The sequence below is a fragment of the Sinohyriopsis cumingii genome, chromosome 13, assembly GCF_028554795.1.
Source record: "Sinohyriopsis cumingii isolate HCF-2022 chromosome 13, ASM2855479v2, whole genome shotgun sequence".
NCBI classification, from domain to species: domain Eukaryota; kingdom Metazoa; phylum Mollusca; class Bivalvia; order Unionida; family Unionidae; genus Sinohyriopsis; species Sinohyriopsis cumingii.
The window spans coordinates 67,535,460-67,548,567 of NC_142973.1; the positions used below are offsets into that span (position 1 = coordinate 67,535,460).

Here is a 13,108-nt window from a genome sequence, read left to right on the forward strand (position 1 = left end):
GTAAGTAGTCCTCCAAAGAAAGCCCCAGACCATCCGGTCTGTGAAGTAGTGACAATATTTTCAACCACTATGACTTCTTTTCTGGAGGAATAGTGACAAGATTTTCAAGATGGCTGCCATGGTGGCCATATTGAAAAACAGATCTCCATTTTCATTGAGGCCCAACTATACATCATAATTTAGCAAAACCCCATGAGATTTTCAAGATGGCTGCCATGATGGCCATATTGGAAATCAGATCTCCATTTTCATTGAGGCCCAACTATACATCATAATTTAGCAAAACCCCATGAGATTTTCAAGATGGCTGCCATGATGGCCATATTGGAAATCAGATCTCCATTTTCATTGAGGCCCAACTATACATCATAATTTAGCAAAACCCCATGAGATTTTCAAGATGGCTGCCATGATTGCCATATTGGATGTCTGAGCAACACCATTTTCATCTAGACCTGGAATGAATGTGCGTGTAAAGTTTTATGGCAATTCTCCAAGTAGTTTATCAGAAGCAGTGATAACAAAAGTGTACTAATGGGTGGATAAATGTTGGACAACAGATAACTGACCATTCCTGTAAGCTCTTCTGCTCTATTACCAGTAGATATAAAAACTTAACATAACCATTTAGTACTGCAGAAAACAAGAACATACGTTTCTATTATTTGTTGTCACTATATTGTGGAAATCTCCATGAACAGAAATTGAAAAATATTTAACAGCTCTTGCTGTAAATATCAATCATGGCTACACTGGTGTTTGTGTTTGTAAGCACATAGCCATTTGTGTGCAAACACATGTGCATATGCCCTCAAAGAACTTACCTTAATGACAAGATCCATGTAACCCTTGTCATCATCACTAGACACAGGGGTGTAAGGACGGATAACCAAGTTACCTTCAATCCGGGCCGACAGGTAAATATGTTGACCTGTGGATAAAAATAAGATCATCAACAATACATCCTTCATTAGATGTTAGATGTAATATAAGCAATAGGTACTTGTTAGTCTTTTATTATTACCTAAGTAAACTACACCTCAGTATATGTGTCTACCTAAACTGCACAATATACTAGCAGCATCCCATTAGTTGAAAGCATCCCAACATGGCTGGCTGTGAAAAACGGTATATTGGTACTGATATACTTTTATGTTTTTCTATTTTTAGTGTGTGTGATTGGATTTTTAATGTAGCTTTTAAAAAAATTTCAGTCATATCGCTATGATGTTTGCAGCGTGGCAATTTATTATATAGTGACGCCTAGCACTGTGGCATCATGTCCCACCCAGTCACATTATCCTGACAACAGCCCAACCAGTCCTTAGACTAACCGTTTAATGCCAAGTGCCTAGCGAGGCAGCTGTTAGTACCATTTTTATAAGTCCCTGATATGACTCAGCCAGGGTTCGAACCCATGACCTCCCACATCCTAGAAGGACTTTCTAACCACTAGTCCACCGGAGTGGTCTCTATTTTTAGTAATGGTGTCCATATTGTATTCCTTTGATCAACATCATTTGTATAAATGTGAAAGACCGTTAAGTAGGGTGCATGCTATCAAAACTGGTCAATACCACTCAGAAGACTGTAAATATTTTTTGCCACAATGTTTTATATATACCATAAAGCATGCCACCGGTTGATGACATCCCAACATGGTTGAGAGTGAAGATGTAATACTGACATGCATGCATGAATATTTAAAGCTTTCAAATTCAATATTCAGTGCTTATTGTTTCCTTCTGTATAAACTGATAAACTTATTTACTTGTAGATCAAGTGCCGAGTTTTTAGATTCCACCCAATGCTTTGAAGCAAATTCAGTGACGACTGTCATTGCTGTAATCTGTTTGAGATAAAAGTTAATCCCCCCCAAAAAAATCAACCTAATAGACTGGATTCGACGATTCTACCTGCAAAGATAATGGCCATTTGCGTTTTGGGGGACTTTCTAATGTGATCCATGACTGGCTATGGCAGATTCATCTAATGCACCAAAATGTGCTTCAACAGCATAAAAACTCCAGAAAGCCCGTTTTTTTAAAGGGTATATTTCCACTAGGCAAGACTGAATTTACCATGCAAATCATTGTTGTTTACCAGAGGCATTCATAAGTGTGTTTATGGAAATATGGAAGGGATGTCCAAATGTTCTTATGCTGAAATGCAGTAGGTCACAAAAATACTGTTACACTTAAATGAAGTAGGAGCATTCACAAGCACTTGTATGTAATAATGTGTTCTGCATTATTTTATTTTGCCTGTATGGACCAAAAATTCCCATGAATTTAGTCTTACTGGACCTCTTCCCTGAAAACTTTCTGCAGAAAAAAATACTGTTAGTGCAGAGCTCCAATAAATTATATTAAATTTTTTTCATAGAAACATGAAATTATCACAATAGACTGTACGAAGTTTACTCCTTAAAATGATTTTTTTAAAAATGCAACTTAAAAAAAAATTCAACAACAGGAAGCCCCAGAATGTGGTCTGGTGTTGGCAAGGCAAAAACAAAATCTTGAAGAAAAAAAACTCACCAACAGGAAGCCCCAGGATATGCTCTGGTGAGGGCAGGGCAAAACGAAATCTTCTGGTATCATGGCTCACCTCCTGAAAAGTAAACATTTATAATCACAAATGGGGTCAAACTGCAAAACAACAAAGATCCTCATCTGTCATCACAAAATGCACTGGCAGAATCAGGGTCTATGTTGTTTGTTCTACTAATGACTCATAACAAACTGCACAGAATCAGCTCTGCTTGTGCATTATGTCATGGCAGATCTGGATCAATGAAGTCTGCAGCTGCAATGGTATTAGATGCCTCCAACCTATATGAAAAATGGCATAAAAATGGACATTATGATAGTGTGAGGGGCATCTCAAAACCATTGTATAAATGCAGATGCTTGTACCTTGACCCAATTTTTAAAAATAATGATATTTCACATTAATGCTGGAGGAATGGATATGCATTTAATATAAAGGATAAAGTTAAATTTATTGGAAATTAATGAACAAGACCAGGTCACGTGCCAGATCTGGGCAGCAGGCCATATTATGAACTGACACCAATTTGAAGAAAACAAAGCAAAACGATAGGAAATATGTATGTCAACTCATGTGACATGTCCCTTTCAGAACAAAACATTACATTGTTGCAATTTTCATGTGAAATAGAATTACTGGATGCAAAAATTCCCACATTTACTGCCATGCTTTTGTGACCAGATATTTGCAGTATATTTGACTGGAACAATAGACTGTACAGAAGAAGTAAACAAATTTCTTTTTGAGTCAGATTTTCATCCCATATATACTGCACAAAGATCAGCTGTGGTTGGATAAAGTTCTGTCAGTTAAGAGACCCATTTATGTCCAAATTCTTCTGTGAACAGAGGTGAGTTTATTTACTTCTGTTAAGTTAACAATTAAACCACGCTTGTATATATGGTAGATTCTATATCTATGTTACAGATATACCAACCCTCCCCCACCCCACCATCAAATAAGTAACACCCTTAGTTTTACTTCTTATTGTTGTTCTTGTTTTGTATTTATATGCCATTTTTCTCATTATGATATTGTTATACATGAGATAATAAACCCTTGAGGGGGTAACATATCCATATTCAGACAGCCAAAATAATTTGTCCTCAATTTCCTTTCACGAGTCGAGTTCAAAAATGGCCACCAAAAATGTTCAATCAAAACAAAACATTCCAGAAGGCGGGGTTAAAAACATATTCACATGATCCCAGCCAATCAGTAAAGATGATACTGCACAATAATTTCATGGGCTTATTTGGACCAATCAAAATGACATAAAGTGATATTTTAACATGTGGTAATATAAAAAATATGAAACTGCACATACTATAGGAAAACTATACCTACTATGTGATAAATATGTATACTGCACTCCAAATATGATGATGTTTCCATCAGAAATTCAGTAGTTACAGTTTAACAAGAAAGCAAGTCAGAGAATAACATTTCCCTGCCATAAGCGTGATCTTGAGGCAGGGCAGGGGAAGTGGCTATGTATGCCATACCATTTTCAAGATTTTCAAGATGGACATTGTGTTGGCCATACTTGATATGTGAATGGCATCATTTTCATTTAGAATCAACTAGACCATGGAATGAAGGTGTGTGAAAAGTTTCATGACAACCTTCCAAGCAGCTGAGGAGCAGTAGTGATTACTTTTGTACTAAAGGACAGATAGCAAGTAATAAATAGGTAATAACATAAGCTCAATGATTAAAAAATAAAAAAATCCATATGGGCTTGAATGATTTGACTACCAGCTTCAGACCTATCTGCCTCACCCCCGCCTCTAGTCCACTCATTGTCATTTGTAACTATCAAGGCAATGTATGTATTGTTCATGTCAATGCAGGTGTTGCACATTCTGTACATTTAATACTTGCCTGCACAAAATCCATATAAAATGAGATCAATTTACCTCTCCATCAATCCATACAAAAGAATGTCAACTTACCTATCTATCCATACAAAAGGATATCAATTTGCCTCAATATCATTCCATATAAAACAATATCAATTTACCTCTCCATCAATCCATATAAAATAATGTAAATTTACCTCTATATCAATCCATATAAAAGTATATCAACTTACCTATCTATCAATCCATAAAAAAATTATATTAATTGACGTCTCCATCAATCCATGCAAAATGATATCAATTTACTTCTCTATAAATCCATACAAAATGATATAAATTGACCTATCAATCCATTTATAGTGATATCAATTTACTTCAATATCATTCCATATAAAATGATGTCAATTTACCTCTCTATTATTTATTAATTTACCTCTCCATCAATCCATACAAAATGATAATAATTTGCCTCAATATCATTCCATATAAAAAAATATCAATTTACCTCTCTATCAATACATATAAAATGATGTCAATTTACCTCTCTATTATTTATTAATTTACCTCTCCATCAATCCATACAAAATGATAATAATTTGCCTCAATATCATTCCATGTAAAAAAATATCAATTTACCTCTCTATCAATACATATAAAATGATGTCAATTTACCTCTCTATTATTTATTAATTTACCTCTCCATCAATCCGTACAAAATGATAATAATTTGCCTCAATATCATTCCATATAAAAAAATATCAATTTACCTCTCTATCAATACATATAAAATGATGTCAATTTACCTATCAATCCATTTAAAGTGATATCAATTTACTTCAATATCAGTCCATATAAAATGATGTCAGTTTACCTCTCTATCAATCCATATAAAATTATATCAATTTACCTATCTATCAATCCATTAAAAAAATTATATTAATTTACCTCTCCATCAATCCATATAAAAATATATCAATTTACTTCTCTATCAATCCATACAAAATGGTTATCAATTTACCTTTCTATCAATCCATACAAAATTATATTGGGTTACCTCTCTATCAGTCCATACAAAATGATATTAATTTACATCTCTATCAATCCATATACATATAAAATGATATCAATTTACATATCAATCCATACAAAATGATATGAATTTACCTTTATATCAATCCATACAAAATTGTATCAATTTACCTTTCTATCAATCCATACAAAATGGTTATCAATTTACCTTTCCATCAATCCATATAAAATTATATCAATTTACCTTTCTATCAATCCATGCAAAATGGTTATCAATTTACCTTTCCATCAATCCATACAAAATAGTTATCAATTGTCCTCTCAATCAATCCATACAAAATGGTTATCAATTTACCTCTCTATCAATCAATACAGAATGGTTATCAATTTACCTTTCCATCAATTAATATAAAATTATATCAATTTACCTTTCTATCAATCCATACAAAATGATATCAATTTACCTTTCCATCAATCCATATAAAATTATATAAATTTACCTATCAATCCATACAAAATTATATCAATTTACCTCTCTATCGATAAGTTTCAGCGGATATTTTGTGTCTGGATCTTGAAGAGTCACTGGTGCTGCCTTTTTCTTCTTGTCTCCAAAAAGAAAGATCTTGGCAAGTACAGCAGTTGCTGCCACTACAACCACGCCCACTACTGCTGATATACCCTGAAATTAGACAAACACTTGGAAATTACTTTAATAAAGGTGGCACACTAGTTTTGACTATGCTAGGGTCAGATTTTGAAAGAAAAAGAATTTCTCTGGTTATACTAGTGATTTAAAAAAAAGACTATATCTTCGGCATTAGTAGAAGAACTTTCAATTTCCTTTATTTGTGATTGATGGGTGTAATATTGGCATTAGTATTAAAGTATACAGAGCTTGGCCTTTCTTCAGATGTGCATCAACCCCAAAACTTGTAGCTCTGCCTAGTCATTTTCTCTTACTGGTCTTCTGAGGTAAATTGTGAGAGAAAAAAAAGAACTGATAACAGTTTTTACATTTTATATATTTTGTAAAATTATTCACTGCACATTCAGCAGCTGGTATTGTCTAGTCTAGAAAAAATTGTTTTCCCTATTTTAATAACTGCTAAAGATGGTGTACTATAGATTAATTCAGGCCGATTTTATGAACACATGGGAGCAGTCATTTTAGTTAGCTGTGTGCTTAGAGCGTGTGCAATTTCCACTAGTATAATATCCCAAAAATAATTTCAGCCACAGTAGATGAAAGAAAAGAGGTATGCCAACATCACCTTACAGCTGTCACTCTCTTAGAAGTTCCTTAGAGCTAAAGAGGGCCCCCAAATAAAATGGGATAGTTTAACATAAAAAAAACAAATTTTACCACATTTAAACACTACAGCAGTGTTAACAATATTTTCACAATGGAAAGCAAGCATAAGAGCAATCTGCTCCAATGTTCCTGGTGCAATTAAGTTCAATATGTAAAGTTGGGTATCCTTTTTTTGGTACTATTCATAGTTGAATATTTGTCCCCAAGTACAGACCAACAGATAGAAGAGAATGGGAAAAAACTACCCTGTCACTAATGTCAATAAAGTAATAGCTGTATTTAATTATTCACTTAAAGATAATAGAACCTCTTATCAAATCAACAAAGAAAGTACCCGGTAAAGCCTGCGTGGCCAATGTATGCCAGGTCATAAATCACTAATGATTTATTTGTCGCTGACTTTATATGTTGCCTGAAGACTTATTGCAGTTATCAATAATGGTACAATAATTTTCTGTTTCATTTTACTAAAAAACAAAAACCATAAGTCATAACCCTGTCATTTGTAGCTTCTCCCATCATTAACAGTGCTACAATGTACCCTGGTTAAAAGTGATTGTCACATCAAATGTCATAATGTAATCAATGAATCAGTTCCAGCTTTGCAGAAAGCATTGATCTTACAAAAGTGAACTACCTTAAAAGAACAGATGAAAAGAGTTTCCAATTTACAACAGCATACAACTACATAAAATACCTGTAAGAATAAAACAGTATTACATGTACTTGGAAGTTTGCCAATATATAACTGAAGGGTTAGACAAATGGACTGTTCATTATGCCATTTTTAAAAATGTACTGATTAGGTACAAATCTACATATCAGGGATCATAAAATTTGAATGGCTTCTGTATGACATGGTTTCCACAAACATTAATGTGCCAGCCATATATTTTATGTGTGTGTGTGTGCACGTGTGTGTGTGTGCGCATGATTTTGGTTTTTATCGTCATATCACTACAATGTCTGCAGTGTTGCAGTTTATATTATGTCTAGCACTGCCATCATGCCGCTGACATGTAGAATTATATCCCACCCATTCACATTATCCTGATACCAGGCCGACCAGCCCTAATGCTAACCTCTTGATGCTGAGCGCCAAACAAGGCAGCTGTTAGTACCATTTTTATAAGTCTCTGATATGACTTGACAGGTGTTTGAACCCATGATCTCCCACATCCCAAGCGGATGCTCTAACCACTAAGCCACCAGAGTGGTTTACATTTTTTATGTGTGCAAAACATAAACAAGAGATATAACAAGCTGTGACAAAAAGAAAAGACATATATAAAAATTTTAAATGTACTGGAAAATTACCACTTTCAGTTCTGAATTTTTTTCTGCTGCTTTTGTATTAGCATTACACTTCCATGATTCACTGGCTTCCTCTCAAAACTAATTATTCATAAAACGTTCTTTCAAAATACTATATTTGAGAATTTCATGTGAAGATTTTATTGCAGTCTTCAGTTTTTTAAAATTATTTGAAATTTCGAAGTAGGTTTGCTACCTGAGAAAATACTCAACACCTAATTCACAGCCATTTCTGGTCGTCTATGGTGAAGATTTATTTCATCAGTTCCTCAATAAAGTATTGAAGGATGACAAAAAGTGTTAGCTACTGTTGTTAGTATCATTTGTCCTTAACCCTTTACCCCATGCAAGCGTCTTTAGATGCCTCTACACCATTTGCATCGAAGCGCCTTTTGACATCGGCTGTAAACATCAGCCATTCTGAGCTGGTTTTTGTAGCGCCACCTTCGGGGAAAACCCCCTATTAGATACTATATTCATTTCAGCGAATGACAATTACGTCAGATCACGTGGTCACTGTTTATGCACTGGTCGATATCTGCTATTTAAAGTCACTGGGTCGTAATCTCACTCTCCAAATTGGCGGTCGTGGATTTCATTCATTACTTATGAAAGATTCAATAACCTAGGTAAAGGCTCTGATACTGATGTAGGCAGCAATTAGTTTTTATAAATGATCAAATTCAGATGTCTTAGTGATGTAGACACTGACGAAAAACTTGTAAATTTCGAGTATGAGAAATGGCAGCAATAGTTGGTCACGCGGCCTCACTGACATGACGGTAAATGAGTTCTCTCAAGATTTTAAAGCACATAAAAAATTCTTCCATGAAAAATAATTACACAGCTATAACAATCGGACTTTACTCTTAAATTTGTCCACACGTAATAGATGTGTACCAAAAATGTAAAATGGTTAAAATTGCTGTTAAACATAACATACACTACATTACTTAACAGTTCACAGGCAACCGTATGCATATGGAATCGACTAGGTAACAGGTGTTCTATTTATAGCGCGCTGCACTTTGTAAATATGCTCTACAAGGTAAAGGGTTAATTTGATATGAAGCTTTATAAGAAAATTCTGAAAATAAAATGTGCTGACATACCACCACACAATCTAGTTAAGAACAATGTATAGGACAGTGATGTAGAGTGCAAGCCCTGGGGCAATCAATTAATTATGGGGTTTTTTCTTACACAAATCCAGGAGAGAAGCTTTCACACTGCTTTTATCTTGTGCTTGTTGCTAATGAGTGTTTAAAACAATTGGGAAAACCCAACAAGCTTTCTGCACACCTTTACTGATGGTCTGACAAAGAATCATATGAACTAGACCTAGTCACCTTTGAATCAAGCTTAGTTGGCATCATCTTTATTGATTGTCTGACAAAGAATTAATCTGTAAATTAGACCCTGTGACCTTTATATTTAATTTTGTCAAGTTGTTTTTCTTCTTCAACAGTTTAATGGGTAAATAAGTCAGACAATTTGATATATCTCCGACATCCTATGACCAATGTCAGGTTGACTGCAGCATGTGCTGGTCAAACCTTTCATCTTTGAACATGTTCTGCAACATTTTAATGGTTTATGTTGATGTTTTTCCCTTAAATTATTGTGGCAGTCATATACTGGTGAAATTCAATGGAAAACATTAAATGGAAATAAAACAAGTTGTGCCAAAAAAAGAGAAAAGACTGATATACCTAATTATTAAATGTACCACATATACTTGCTTATAAGTCAAACTGCAAACAACAAAGATCCTGATTTGCTGTAACAGAATGCACCTACAGATTTGGGTCTATCTTGTTTGTTCTGATTACTCTATCAAACTGCACAGACCCAGATCTGCCAGCACATTATGTGATAGCAGATCTAGGTCTAGGCAGTTTGCAGTTGGGCTCATCTTATAAGCATGTATATATGGTAATGACTGTTCCATTTCTGGATTTGCTTCTGCTTTTTTTTATTAGCATTATCCTTCTATGATTCACTGGCTTCCTCTAAAACTAATTACTTAATAAAATCCTTTTTTCTTTCAAATTTCACCCAACAACAATACTGATGATTCAAATGTATTGTTTTTAACTTAAGTGTAACTAATCATTCACTACATTGATCAGCTCTACTTTCGCTAATTACCAGCAGCCATTGTCAAGAATATCATACAGAAAGTATATGGACTAAAGTTATTTTGGCTCCTTTTCTAATCAAGATTACTTTTGCCCTCTTTTATCTAAACATTGGAACTTTTAATCATTTTTTAAAAGTTGGAAATTTTAACTTTTAATTGGCACTGTATGGTCAGTACTGAGGCCAATATATTCTAAAACCATCTACCTACCTTCATATGCAACCACCTACCTACTGTAACAAAGAATTTAACAAAAAGAACATCCATTTCTATAATATCAAAGAAGCAATAAGCTGATAAGAAAAAAGATTAATGTTCTTTTATTACTCTTTATAACAGTTGTTCTTACAATCATTGTTTTTGTGTTTAACACCATTTCAGAGTGCAAGATAGGCTATACATGTCAGTATAAAACCCCTGAAAGCCCAGGTAAGAACCATGACACACGACTGACAGCTTTCTCACTTACCCACATTGGCCAAGCCCCGGGACTTAATCCTACAGGGACAGGGGTGAGATGTCAGCCATCAGTAACTGAGAGAGCTTTTGACCACTGGGCCACCAGGACTGGCTCAAAAAGCTATTGTCATTGTATATCCCCTAGAAACAACACGATAATGGATGAAAGTCTCAAGCTGAGCAACCTTGGAGTGACAGCCACCACTATAGGCAAGGCATCCCATGAAATGCCCATTCACATGTACAATACTGGTTAACCTCTAGTGGTTAACACATCACAACATACAATATATTGTCATGAATATGGAAAATCTACCATTACATAACTTTCTTTATTCCTACTTCCAACTTCAGTGGTCAAAAATGGCCTTTGAGATGGCTAGGATGTAAACAGGCCTAGTATGGATGAGTCAACATAATCATAAACAGAAATATTTTGTTATTAAAGGATAAAATGTAGGTCACAGTGACTAATTTCATCCCCTTTATTTTTATTTTACCAGTTATAGCACTCAGTACCTTGCATTATACAGTATAAAGTATTGACTTTTATTCTTACCTGTGTGAGCTATCCATAACACAACAATGCCCCTCATTATGTACATAAGACTGTACTGTCTACAATAATAGCAGTCTTTTTAACATTTCACTCATCATTGGCATCTTTTTGTTTCCAAATTACACAAGTCTGTGCTGACAGAAACAGTTTTGGTTTGAAATTCTGTAGGAAAGAAGGGACTGCAACTTTTGATGGTGGGACTCCTATTTTTACCAAAATCGGAGTCCTGGACTCGTAGTTTAAAATCCTAGCAAGACCTCTGGGGTGTACATGGGTGTATGCTTCTATCTGTGCTGATGATGACACCAACAAGAAGATGTATATGCTTTTATCTGTGCTGATGCTAACACCGATACCATTGTGTATATGCTTTTATCTGTACAGATGCTGAATTGACATTTGGGTATATATGCTTCAATTGGTGCAGATGCTGACACTGACACCAGGGTGTTGTACAACTGCTTACCTCTACCTGACAGAGCTAAAAGAATTTATAATTAATGGAAAACGAGCAGATTTAATATCTTGAAAACATACGAAACACCAAATTATGCTACGCATTTATGGTAAAGTCAGCTGCTTAAGTTTTATTTGATCAAGTTTGAGATTTGCAATGTTAAGTGGATATCATTTCAATCGTGTTTCAAAGATTCCTTAAAAACAGTATTTACAAACAAAATCTGACAACAGTTAAATGATGAGAACACAGCAGACATACAAGAGGAATACAGCGACTACAATGAGTGACTGCAGCTCCTGCCTCCATTATTCACCTTGACAGCATCAAACCTTTTTTACATTCTTGGCGTCTGACAATGAGGTAAACCTTCAAAATTATTTAAATAGATACACTAAGATGTGAAAAACCTTAACAGTACATGCTCTGACTTACATTACCCCATTAAATGATTAGTGGAGTCAATAAAATAAAAAAAACCTGTATTGTATGATACAATGTTCCTCATGGCAATGTCTGTATGCCATTCAGCCTGATTTTACAAATCCTCTCAACTGCCGACTGAAGCATGACACACACATAACTCCCCTTTAACATGAAATTTACTTGACAGAAATATCTTTAAAAAAATGCGTACCCAGATTGAGTCCATGGCTATTCCTTCCAAGTTTTGGATGTATCTGTCAGCCAGACACAGCTATATCCAGTCATGTGAATACACAACACATCTACCATAGATACCCATATCTGTAACCCCAGTTAATTCATTTCTGAACAAATCAAACCCAGGCCAGCTGGTGAAAATTGATTTTGTGCCAACTTATCAAGTTAGCATTCTCAGCTGCATGGTCAAGCTCTTATGAAAAATTACTCCACTTGGGGCAAAAATTTTTTTAATTCTTTTAGATTGGTGGGGAAAATTTATTTAAATGAAAGGATCTTTGAAATGTACTTGTATTGTACCTCTCTAAATATGAATGGCTTTAGCTGTAAACAGTCTAGCAAGCAAAGGTATGACTCATTCTTCATGTTCACATGTACAAGTATGTGGGCAGATACATTCTAGCATTCTTCAAGCTGTTAACAAAATTTTTTAAGTTTTAAAGCATTACACAATTTCAGCCCAATTTTGTTATTTTTCTCTGGCAAAAACAGGTTTCTTTTCTATCAACCATGCCCATCATCATAACACAAAGCCATGATCTTTGAAAAAAACATTTAGTCACCAGAATCTAACCAGTTCTTGGGACCCACCTAAGGTATCTAATATCCACGTTTGGTCTTGTTTGGATCAATAGTTTAATAGGATACCCTACTTACAGGGTGAACAAAACATGTACATCTATCTCCCAAGTGTGTTGCAGGGACAGGAAACAAACACATAACCAATGATGGATCTGCAAAACTGATAATGGTG

At 34.7% G+C, this 13,108-nt stretch overlaps 1 protein-coding gene across 3 annotated transcripts in view; it reads right to left on the bottom strand.

Moving 5' to 3' along the window:
• Positions 1-13,108, bottom strand: part of LOC149785775 (NADH-cytochrome b5 reductase 3-like) — a 50,262-nt gene that overhangs the window by 19,245 nt on the left and 17,909 nt on the right. For 2 of the 3 annotated variants that reach the window (XM_089979679.1, XM_089979680.1), the window contains exons 2-4: positions 5,977-6,126; positions 2,541-2,613; positions 825-931 (exon numbers count right to left, since the gene is read on the bottom strand). In XM_089979679.1, coding sequence (XP_089835805.1) covers positions 825-931; positions 2,541-2,613; positions 5,977-6,126 — 330 coding nt within the window. Of the gene's footprint in view, positions 1-824; positions 932-2,540; positions 2,614-5,976; positions 6,127-12,328; positions 12,473-13,108 lie in introns of those variants that run through there. The other variant, XM_089979681.1, reaches the window with a different exon arrangement.